Source organism: Dendropsophus ebraccatus, unplaced genomic scaffold (assembly GCF_027789765.1).
Source record: "Dendropsophus ebraccatus isolate aDenEbr1 unplaced genomic scaffold, aDenEbr1.pat pat_scaffold_360_ctg1, whole genome shotgun sequence".
In the NCBI taxonomy this organism is placed as follows: Eukaryota; Metazoa; Chordata; class Amphibia; order Anura; family Hylidae; genus Dendropsophus; species Dendropsophus ebraccatus.
The window spans coordinates 19,276-31,436 of NW_027209996.1; the positions used below are offsets into that span (position 1 = coordinate 19,276).

The window sequence follows — 12,161 nt, forward strand, 5'->3', positions numbered from 1 at the left end:
AGGTACAATAATAACGTTTATACTTACCCATGCTTCCCTGGTGTCCCGCAACCTTCTGCCTGTGTTCCCTGCTCATCCTGATGCTTCTTCTCTTCAATGACAGGCCACTGAGTCAATCAATTGCTGTACTGTCCCATCTCAGTCAGTGATTGACTGAGCAGCCTGTCACTGATGAGATGGGGCCAGAAGCGTGAGCGGAGAACACAGGCAGAAGGTTGCAGAACACCAGGGGATAATTGGTAAGTATTCTCTTTATTATTTTTTATGTAAAAAACAAGGACTGCATGGACATTGCTAACATCATATATACAGCCCTTGCTGCCCAATTATCAAATCATGTATAGGCTTGGTAAGCGAGTGCCAATCTAGCACTTGGAAATGTTGGGCTGTCTAATATGGACCTACAACCCAACAGCAACATTCTACAGGTTTCCTTAGAAGGCCACGCTGCTCACGACTACTACCCCTTTAATCCTCCTGCTCCTCTATTATAATATTACTACCCCCTTCATCCTCCTGCCCCTCCATCATTATACTACTATACCCTTCATCATCATATTACTACCGCCTTTATCCTCCTGCCCCTTCATCATCATACTACTATCCCCTTCATCCTCATGCCCCTCCGTCATCATATTACTACCCCTTTATCATCTTCCTGCCCCTACATCATCATAGTACCCCCTTCATCTTTCTCTATTATCATCATACTACTCCCTTTATCCTCCTGCTCCTCTATCATCATACTATTACCCCCTTCATCCTCCTGCTCCTCCATCATACTACTACCCCCTTCATCCTCCTGCACCTCCACCATCATACTACCTCCTTCATCCTCCTGCCCCTCAATCATCATACTACTACACTTTCATACTCCTGTCCCTCCATCATCATGCTACTAAAACCTCCATCATCATACTACTACGACTTTATCCTCCTGCCCCTCCATCATCAAACTACTACTCCCTTCATTATCTTCCTGCTATACATAACTCACCTGTATGATTGCTCTAGTCCCCCAGCGACTGCTCTCCCTGCTCCTCATGAGTGACCTTACTCGCGCCAGCAGGGGGCAGGGCTTCTCAGGACATACCCAGGACATGGTTTTGTCGAGGCAAAACCGGGACTGTTGGCAACTATGAATTTGTACTGATCTCACATCATATCAAAAGATGCTTTCAGAAGTGTGCTCACTACCTTACATTTCCTACTCCCACCACTGGTTTAGCCCCTGTTTAGCAAATGCTCTGCTATCAAGTATAGTGGGTAAGGTGTTGACAAGCAGTTGAATTCAGTAAAAACACTATATACTGTATGTAATGTCTAAAGAAATGTCTTCTTTCTTTGCAGTGATATGCCCGCCCAGGCTCAAGCTCTGGTTGATCAGATGAAGCAAGACAATGTGCGTTACTACATGATCTGTGCTCTTGGGGTGCAGTTTTAACTTGTGGAGAGATAAAGAGTCCAATGCTCTCTGGGAAAAAAGTATGCAAATTAGCTCTCCCTCAGAATGGAAAAAATGTTCTCTTTACTGCCACCTACTGGACGTTGCTTCATGTTTCTTTCTTCTGGAGCAGAGCTAATATGTATAATCACAGAAATGAGTAGGAAAGTGATTTCTCACCAGTTGCTCTTCAATTGCTGCAAAACTACAGCACCCAGCATTTCCAGAAAGCATTAACTACAGTGGTAATGTTAAGAGAACCTTTCATTATTGAAGCCTAAAGCTGGGTATAGACATAAGATATAATGGGTTAGGGCTTAAAAAAACATGGCGGCTTTCTTCCAGATACAGCACCACTCTTGTACTTAGGTTGTGTGTGGTATTGCAGCTCAGTTCCATTGAAGTTCACATAACCTGATGACAGGCGTGGTGCTGTTTTTGCTGAACCTACGAATTTTTGTGAGATGGGCCGAACATCTTATATGTATGGTGTCCTTCTGATCCTGGTCGGGCATGTTGGATTTCCATTATTTTTTTCTTGGGGATATATTCCTCTGGCAGAGGTGCCTCTCCCTCTTCAGAATGAATGCAATCTCTGCTGTGCCAAGCGTATATGAGATTGATGATGACAGACAATCTCATCAACTTCCAAAGATGGGGAGAGAGCTACACCGCCCCAAATTAAGGCTCACAGATTTAGGGGTGTACAAGTTACTACCTTGCTACCTCAGGTTTAACAGGACACCCCTACCTCAAACTTACCCTGATACTCTAGTCCTATAATGTTTTCTCACACTCCCAACGGAATTCTCCTATTTTACTAGATTCCTCAGGGGAGGGGAAAGTATATAAAAATCCAAGTACAAGTATGAGGTAAAAACTACAAAATAAGGGATGCAGTGGGATGCAGAGAGATCTGAAAAGCATAAACAGCTAAACTCCACTAGAAACCAGGAAATCCACAGATCATAGAAGCACTACAGTAAACCAGAGTACAGTTTAAGTTTTGGGTGGAGTTTCCCTTTAAATAATAAAAAAGTAAATAATAAATAGTGAAATATATAATAACTGTAACTATATGTCATAGTAATTAATTACTAATATCATAATATAAAAAAAATCTCTATTATTTTGCAGAGAGTCGATTTTAACAATGACTGGAAAGTGATCACAGTTTTCATCGGGGCCAATGACCTGTGTGCTTCCTGTACAGACAGCGTAAGTCCCGATGCTTGAGAATCTTCAATAGAGTCTAATGCCCAAAAGCAGTGCTTAAAAGGCTTCTAAAAGGGGTATTTCTCATCTATGGCTCTCTGGCTGTTGCAAAACTACAACTCCCATGATGCATCATGGGAGTTGTAGTTTTGCAAAATCTGGGGAGTTACAGTCTGGAGAACACTAGAACTGAGAGAACTTAGAAATTAGTAATATAATGCACATGGAAACAGTCAGCAGGGCGATTCTGTAATGGAGTTATCGAGCATTAGAAAAAAAATGGCCACTTTCTTCCAGAGACAACAAGACTCTTGTCTCCAGTTCAGGTGTGGTTTGCAATTAAGTTCCATTCACTTCAACAGAACGGAGTTGCAAAACCTGCACCCAAACTGGAGACGAGAGCGGTGCTGTCTCTGGAAGAAAGTGGCCATGTTTTTCCAAAGCTAGATAACCCTTTTAAATCAGTTTGAATACTTCTACGATATACAGTGTATCTCAGCCTTTCTTTTTATTGTTTCCCTCTCAGAATGTGTTCTCAGCATCATCTTACACCACCAACATCCAGAGGGCTCTCGATATACTGCACCAGCAGGTAACTACCTCTAAAGCTCTATACAGTCCATAGACAGTCCATTGATGTGAATGGACACAGTGTAATGCTTTCTGTTGTGGTGCTGTAGAGAAAACCTCCACTTGAGGTTGAGACCTAACAAAGGCCCATAGGGCTGTCTTATGATAATGCCTGCTATACCCAGCCTAGATACACCCTTACACAGATGACTGAAGCAGTGACATATGACATTATACATTGCATGACAAAAAAAAACTATACATATACAATTGTGCGGAGGGCCCTCTAGGACCCCATTTGAGCCTCTAGTCTGGATACAAAATGAGATATGGTTGGGCACCTCTAGCACAGATACAAAGTGAGATTTGGTCAGGTACCTCTAGCCTGTGAACAATATGACATACGGTTGGGCAACTCTAGCCTGGATACAGATGAGATATGGTTGGGCACCTCTAGCCTGTATACAATATCAGATATGGTTGGGCACCTCTAGCTTGGATACAAGATGATATACAAATGGGCACTTCTAGCCTTTATACAATATGTGATACAGTTGGGCACTTCTAGTCTGGATATAGATGAGATAGGGTTGGGCACCTCTTGCCTGGATTTAAGATTATATTTTTTACTAGAGACAGTGTGTCACAGTCCACGATGCAGTCCAGATTTTTTGTTCACGACACCACTGCATATAAGCGATGGTGGCTGCTGTCAATGGCCGGACATGTAATGGACACTGTAACACCAAAGTGCCTAGAGATGGCGTGAGCAGAGACAGGCGGTATAATGGAAGGGCCGCCTGTGTCTGGACATTTGCTCATCTCCGCCGTGTGTGAACACCCAGCAGATGAATCTGTATACACTGTGTCACTGACTTTTGTCTCTTACTTGACCTGAGGTATATTTCTCTTCCACTGTCAGGTTCCCAGAGCTTTTGTCAACTTAGTGGAGGTGATGAACATAATCCCGCTGAGAGAGGCCGTGCTGGATGATCGAGTGAACTGCCCAGTTTTACTTACAAGGTAACGGACCTGCTGGATGGTGGCCCCTAGATGATTCATTGTTGTGGAGCCAAGTTTATCCTGTACTGAGGGGAAAGAGTAGAGATGAGCAAACAGGGTTCAGGTTCGAGTCGATCCGAACCCGAACGTTCGGTATTTAATTAGCGGGGGCTGCTGAACTCTCTAAAGGTTGTCTGGGAAACATGGATACAGCCAATGACTATATCCATGATTTCCACATAGCCTTAGGGCTTTATCCAAGTTCAGCAGCCACCGCTAATCAAATGCCGAAAGTTCGGGTTCGGATCGAAATCTCTAGAAATCTCTAGAAATGAGTCTTTCTATCAGCTACAGCACCCACCTCCAGATACTACCATGTTGGTTTTAATACTATTTGAAATAAATGCATTGTTAGGCCATGTTCCCACTGCGTACATTTCGTAATAATCAAGACCATTGTAACAACGTAGTGCTGCCTCCTAAGGAATCCCGGACAGAGTGTATACACATTATATACACTCCAGCCGGGATCCCTTGCGGCGCCGCAAGAAACTGACATGTCAGTTTTCTGCGGCCTCTATTCATTGAATAGTGGCCAAAAAAAACTTGTTAGTGCACACAATGGAGAGTGTGGCTCTGACTGCAAGCTCCATTGTGTGCAGCATGGAATCCGGATGCGGGTGCGCACGGATGCGCCCGCATCCGAATTCAGTGGCAGTAAAAGTCATCCGGCCAGTACTGCAGTTTCTGACATTGGCCGTTGCGTGGCCCGGCCGGTTCACGGAATGGCCAGTGTCTTACAGAGTGGGAACATAGCGTTAGCTCTCAGCAGGTGTAGATTTTTGCACAAAGCCCGCACCAGGCACAGGGCCAGCCAACCATACTAAGAGGTGTGCGTCTCTTAGGAAATCCGGCCGGGGAAGAGGGGGCGGGGCTTTATTTAAGACTCTCTTGATAAATGTCCCCCACAGTGTTTTTTAATAGTTTCATCCGACGTAACACTGCAATATAGTGCCAAGCTAATGCTGCCATACACAGCTGACATTATAGCATCATATAATGCAAAGCTAATGCTACCATATACAACTTACATAATACTATTATATAGTGGCAAGCTAATGTTGCCATATGCAGCTTACATAATATTATCAAAATAGTGCCGAGCTAATGCTGCCATATATAACCTATATAATACTATCATTTAGTGCCAAGATAATTCTGCCATATGTAACTTACATAATACAATGATATAGTGCCAAGATAATTCTGCCATATATAGTTTACATAATTCTACAATATAGTGCCAAGCTATTGCTGCCATATGCAGTTTACATAATACTATAAATTAGTGCTGAACTAATGCTGCCATATATAGCTTACATAATACCATTATATAGTGCTCAGATAATTATGCCATATGTGGTTTACTTAATTCCACAATATAGTGGAGAGCTAATGTCACCAAATGCAGCTTACATAATACTGTTAAATAGTGCAGAGCTAATGCTGCCATATACAGCCTGAATAATACCGTCATATGATGACAGTGATAATTCTGCTATATGCAGCTATTATTTAATATTTAACAGGCAATATTAAATATAATAATACTGCCATATAATTCCAGCACCATACACTGTTATATAATACTGAGTGATTTTACTTAACTCCTGGTATCCTAAGGGGTCCCCTAGAAAATAGAAGACCATGGCATTTGTCTAGTTCGCCACCCTCTAAAACCAGCCCAGGCCTGAACACTGTGGCAGGTGCCTCTATACTGCAGCATAGTGTCTAGGGGTCCTATTCCACAGGCCGAGCAAGGCCCGATCAACGATGTAAACGAGCGCCAATCTGCTAGATCGGCGTTCGTTTACTGGGCCTATTCCACGGCCTGATGATCGTTTAGCAAGGGCTGCAGGGACATCGTTACCGATGTCCTTGCTGCCCTTGCAGCATACATTACCTAGCAGGGCTTCTCCTCCGCATCGTCTTCATCCCGGTCCCGCGTCAACTCCGGAGCGGTCAGGTAGCAGAGCAGTAGTGTGGACACATATACGGTAGCATAGTCCTGACAAGGACAGTAGGTGTGAGTATGTATAACCTGTATCGCTTGTGTCTCTTCCCAGCATGCTGTGTCCCTGTCTGCTGAGCGTCCAGCCCAATACTCAAGAGTTTGAAGATGTTAGAAGCACCAACTATGCCTATCAGGTACACAATCCGTTAAGTCCCTTATATTAGGACATATGGACTTGTTAGTTCTCCTACATATACATATATTCCCCATGAAATTACAATTCTGGATATTGTCTGTCTTTCACTCTTCATTGTGTCGTCCATCTCTTATTCCTCCTGGAAATCCATTACTACATTGACCACTAGGTGATTTGTTCCCCTAAGGGACACGTCCTATTGACTAGGAGACTAGTGATGCTGAGTTTATTACACTTCCATGAGGAATAACAGAGGATCGCCACAATGAGATGTTCTGGAGTAATTGTTTTATTGGCATACAAGTATATACAGACATGTCAGGAGAGCTGATGCTATTATATGCAGTGACATTAATACAAGGTACCCCAGTACTAATACTACTGCCATACTACCGCTCTCCAGCTGCTGCCAAATTACAACTTCCATCATGCCCTAAGCTGGAGAGCTGCAGATTGGGGATCACTTATACATTATATCATGATCCATTGCAATATGTTATAGAAGCCCTTTAGATTTTTGTGTTTTTTTTGCCATATAATGCACACTGGCCATCATTTGTCATACAGTTCCATCTGTTTCATTCCAGCTCAGCTGCATCCATAGGTTTCATTACTGTAGCTGCATCATGTGATCAGCAGTCACACCACTTATAAATGACATGTGTCTCAGGAAGTGCTCTGTCCTGAGTAAGCTGACTTCCAGTGACGATAACATCATCACCTATCAAACTGCTCCCCTCCCTACCCAGCTCTATCAAACCTGCACGCAGTGTGAACTGACACCAACCAACTTAGGAGTTTCATCTGGCTGTATCACCAGCAGGCCAGATGATCTCATTGGGAACTGTACTAATGAGACTCTGCCCCTATTGCTGCAAAGCCAGAGGCTTTATGGGAAATGTAGGCAGCATTAGAAAATACTTTAAGGAAATAGGAAACAGTATGGTCTGCCCATCAGCAAAAACAGGTAAGCACAAGGCATAAAAAACACATGAAAATCTACAGTATTCTCTAATGATAACCTATGCTGCACCATGCAAAAAAAAAAACTTTCAAAGTGCTTTTCTTTAAAGGGCTTGTCCAGGTTAAGAAACAGATGACCACTTTCCTCCAGAAACAGCAACACTCTCAGTGTGGGTTTTGCAGCTCAGTTTCATTGAAGTGAATGAAGCTGAATTGTAATACCTCACACAACCCGAGGACAGGGGTGGCGCTCTTTTTTCACAAAGTATTCTGTACTTTTTCTATTTCTGGACAACCCCTTTAAATAAAAATGTGTGTTAAAAAACAGACAAATCTGCCTTGTGTGGAATTTATCGTGTGTTTTCAACACTTGCCAGTTATAATAGGTGTCTAGAGAGGGAACAGGACTAAGAGAACAGAGCCAAATTGTGTCAAATTTATGGTGCCAAATATTGGTCTCAAGTAAGCGAACCAAGAGGTAGCGTAAGAAAAAGCATATAACATGTCTAACAAGGTGTGTGCCTCACTGGAGCCCCCTAGAGACTGGTGACATAACTGCTCTGGTGGACATTACATTTCAGACATAAGGAATAACTTTGGGGTAGTCCACCCAAAAAAAATTTTCTTTCAAATCAACTGCTACCATGAAGTGCCAGAGATTTGTAATTTACTTCTATTAAAAAATCTCAAGCCTTCCAGTACTTATCAGCTGCTGTATGCCCAACAGGAAGTTGTATTATTTCCAGTCTGGAGAGCAGGAGAGGTTTTCTATGGGGATTTGCTCCTGCTTTGGACAGTTCCTGACATGGACAGAGGAGGTAACAGAGAGCACTGGGTCAGACAGGAAAGAAAACACCACTTCCTGCTGGACACACAGCAGCTGATAAGTACTGGAAGACTTAAGATTTTTTAATAGAAGTGAATTACAAATCTCTGGCACTTTATGGCACCAGTTGATTTGAAAGAAATTTTTTTGGGTGGACTACCCCTTTAACTATCCTCCAACTTTTGTTTTTTTTCTGACTTCACATTTTCTGCTGTTTTATAGCAAAGTATCCAACACTTCATTGATTCTGGAAGATACGACACCAGAGAAGACTTCACCGTGGTTCTTCAGCCATTTTTCCGAAACACAAAAATTCCTTATCTACAGGTAATCCGTCCCGGCTGTTGTGTGTGAATCTATGTTTAGTATTTTGTGTCTTATACACAGTCTTAGCCCTTGTTATCCCCAGAAAAGTCCATCAATATCTGACCAGTAGAATAAAGGTGTAACGCCCGGAGTAGTGGATCCACTGGACCGGCACCAGCGATGGCACAAACCTCACCAGGGAGCGGAGTCTAAGGGGCCGCTGGTTTTCACCAGAGCCCGCCGCAAGGCGGGATGGACTTGCTGCGGCAGGCGACCCCCAGGTCGCTACCCCTGGCTTGGTTGCTGGTGACGGCAGGCGAGGCGTGACAGGAGCAGGTACTGACAGTGGCGTGTAAGCGTACCGCAGGTGACAGGCTGGACACAGGAACAGCAGAGAGACGGGAGGCAGGAACCAGGGACTAGGAGTAGGGACTGGGTAGCGGACAGGAATCAGGAACAAGGACTAGGGACCAGGTAGCGGACAGGTAACAGGAACAACAGGGAGCTGGGCCAAACGCTATGGGAAGCATGTAGAGGCTCCAACACAGGGGACAGGGCATGCTGGGATTTATAGGGAGTGATTGTGTGCAACTACCAATTAGGGGCGGACTGGCCCTTTAAATCTGAGACAGCCGGCGCGCGCGCGCCCTAGGAGGCGGGGACGCGCGCGCCGGCCGGCACAGACGGAAGGAGGAGCGGGACGAGGTGAGGCGCCCCCAGGGGCCGAACACACGGCAGCGCCGGGTCCCTGCACCAGGACCCCGGCGGCTGCCTGACCTGGATGGCGGTTGCGGCGGCGTCCCGGAGCACGGGACGCCGCCGCGGCCATGACAGTACCCCCCCCCTTTGGCCTCCCCCTCTTTCTTGCCTGCAGGAACCCCTTGATGAGATCTTTATCCAGGATGTTAGCCTCGGGTTCCCAGGACCTCTCCTCCGGACCAAATCCTCTCCAGTCCACCAGGAAGAAACGTCTCCCTCTGACAGTTTTCATGGCCAGAATATCTTTAACAACGTAGACGTCGTCTGAGACGGCTTGTGGAACAGAGAACGGAGACTGATCGGAGAACCGGTTGAGGACCACAGGCTTCAAGAGGGAGACATGGAAGGTGTTCGGAATCCGCATAGTAGGGGGCAGGCGGAGTTTGTAGGTGACAGGGTTTATGCGTTTCAGCACCGAAAAAGGACCAAGGAATCGGGGACCCAACTTGTAGCTGGGAATCTTGAGTCGAACATATTTGGCCGAGAGCCAGACTTTGTCACCTGACGAAAATTCGTGGCAGGTCTCCTCTTCTTATCAGCCTGGTCCTTCATGCGTTCTGAGGCTTTGAGTAAGGACTGTCGAGTTTGTTCCCAGATCGACTGCAGGTCAGATAACAGCTCCTCCACGGCTGGGACCCCAGAGGATGGAGAGAGAGGCAGAGGAGGACGAGGATGATGCCCGTAGACCACATAGAAAGGAGACTTGCCTGTGGAACTCGAGTCCAGATGGTTATAGGAGAATTCCGCCCATGGAAGGAGGTCGGACCAGTTGTCTTGGCGGCTGGACACAAAATGCCGTAGGTAGTTACCCAGGATCTGATTGACTCTCTCCACTTGCCCGTTAGACTGGGGATGGTAGGCTGATGAGAAGTCCAGCTTTACTTGGAGCTGCGAGCAGAGGGCACGCCAAAACTTAGAGACAAATTGAGAGCCTCGGTCGGACACAATGTGAAGAGGAAGTCCATGCAGGCGGAAGATGTGTCGGAAGAACAACTGAGCCAGACGAGGGAGCAGAGGGTAGGCCAGGAAGAGCACGAAGTGAGCCATTTTAGAGAAGCGGTCCCGTCACCACCCAAATAACAGTATTGCCCGCAGATGTGGTAGGTCGGTGATGAAATCCATCCCAATGTGGTGCCAGGGATGGTCCGGGACTGGCAAGGGCAAAGTAGGCCGGCAGGTCTTTGACGGGGAGACTTATTCCTGGCACAGACTGCACAGGAAGCCACAAAATCCTTGACATCCTGGAGGAGATTGGGCCACCAGTAGTGACGGGTGATCAATTGCCCAGTCTTTTGAGTTCCTGGATGCCCGGCCACCAAAGAGGAATGGCCCCCACTTCAAGATGCGTCTACGGAGCGCGGGGCGCACATAAGTCTTCCGGGGGGCAGTCCTCTGCAGAGCAGAAGTAGCAACTGGTACTAGGCGGTCGGGAGGTATTATGTGAAGAGGAGATTCCTCATGCCCCATGACATCGGATGCTCGGGATAATGCATCGGCCTTTAGGTTCCTCTCGGCTGGACGAAAATGGATGTAAAGTTAAACCGAGAGAAGAAGAGAGACCACCTGGCCTGCCGGGGATTGAGGCGTTGAGCCGACTGGAGGTAGAGGAGGTTCTTGTGGTCCGTGTAGATGTTAACGGGGTGTTTAGCCCCCTCTAGTAGATGACGCCACTCCTCCAGTGCCAACTTAATGGCCAGGAGTTCACGGTCCCCAATAGTATAGTTCCTCTCGGCAGGGGAGAAAGTCCTAGAAAGAACCCGCAGGTTCTGGTCTTGCCTGCTGTGTCCCTTTGCGAGAGAACGGCTCCTGCGCCCACAGAAGAAGCATCGACCTCGAGAGAAAACGGCCCTGGAGACATCCGGGCGGACTAGGGCAGGAGCAGAGGCAAAGGCAGACTTGAGGCTATTGAAGGCTTGTTCGGCCTCAGGAGGCCAACGTCTGGGGTCCGCCTTCTTTTTAGTGAGAGCCACGATGGGTGCGACCAGGGTAGAAAAGTGAGGGATGAATTGCCGATAATAGTTGGCGAATCCAAGGAAACGCTGGATTGCTCTAAGTCCCACAGGGCGTGGCCATTGGAGGACAGCTGAGAGCTTGGCCGGGTCCATTTGTAGACCCTGGTCGGAGACGATATAGCCAAGAAATGGAAGACTGCGCTGATGGAAACACACTTTTCAAGCTTGGCGTATAAATGGTTGGCCCGTAGTCTTCGGAGGACCTGACGCACTTGTGCCACATGAGTCTGCTGATCCGGGGAGAAGAACCAAAATGTCGTCCAAATAGACAATGACGCAGACATAGAGGAGGTCTCGGAAGATGTCGTTCACGAATTCCTGGAAGACCGCTGGAGCATTACATAGGCCGAATGGCATGACCAGGTATTCGTAGTGCCCATCTCTGGTGTTGAAAGCGGTCTTTCCATTCGTCTCCTTTACGAATACGGATCAAGTTATACGCTCCCCTGAGATCCAGCTTGGAGAAGATCTTAGCTCCACGAAGACGGTCGAATAGTTCAGGAATAAGTGGAAGAGGATAGCGGTTTTTAACAGTCACCTTATTCAAGCCCCGGTAGTCTATGCATGGGCGAAGGGAACCGTCCTTCTTCTGGACAAAGAAGAATCCTGCGCCAGCGGGAGACGTGGATTTACGAATGAAGCCCTTTTGTAAGTGCTCCCGGATGTAGGAGGACATGGCTTCAGTCTCGGGCACAGAGAGAGGGTATACCCGACCACGTGGAGGAGATGCCCCGGGAAGAAGGTCTATAGGGCAATCATAGACCCGATGAGGTGGTAGAGAGTCCGCCTCCTTGGCCGAGAAAACATCACCGAAATCTTGGTAGTCCTCTGGTAGACCGGCTAGAGGCTTGTCA

General features: G+C 46.6%; 1 protein-coding gene across 1 annotated transcript in view; it reads left to right on the forward strand.

The window, feature by feature from the left end:
• LOC138775898 (phospholipase B1, membrane-associated-like) overlaps nt 1-12,161 on the forward strand; it is a gene marked incomplete at its 5' end in the record, with an annotated part of 51,900 nt that overhangs the window by 19,270 nt on the left and 20,469 nt on the right. The window contains 6 exon segments of the mRNA XM_069956082.1: nt 1,351-1,402; nt 2,582-2,662; nt 3,186-3,251; nt 4,152-4,252; nt 6,358-6,439; nt 8,453-8,557. Of these exon segments, the coding sequence (XP_069812183.1) occupies nt 1,351-1,402; nt 2,582-2,662; nt 3,186-3,251; nt 4,152-4,252; nt 6,358-6,439; nt 8,453-8,557 (487 nt within the window).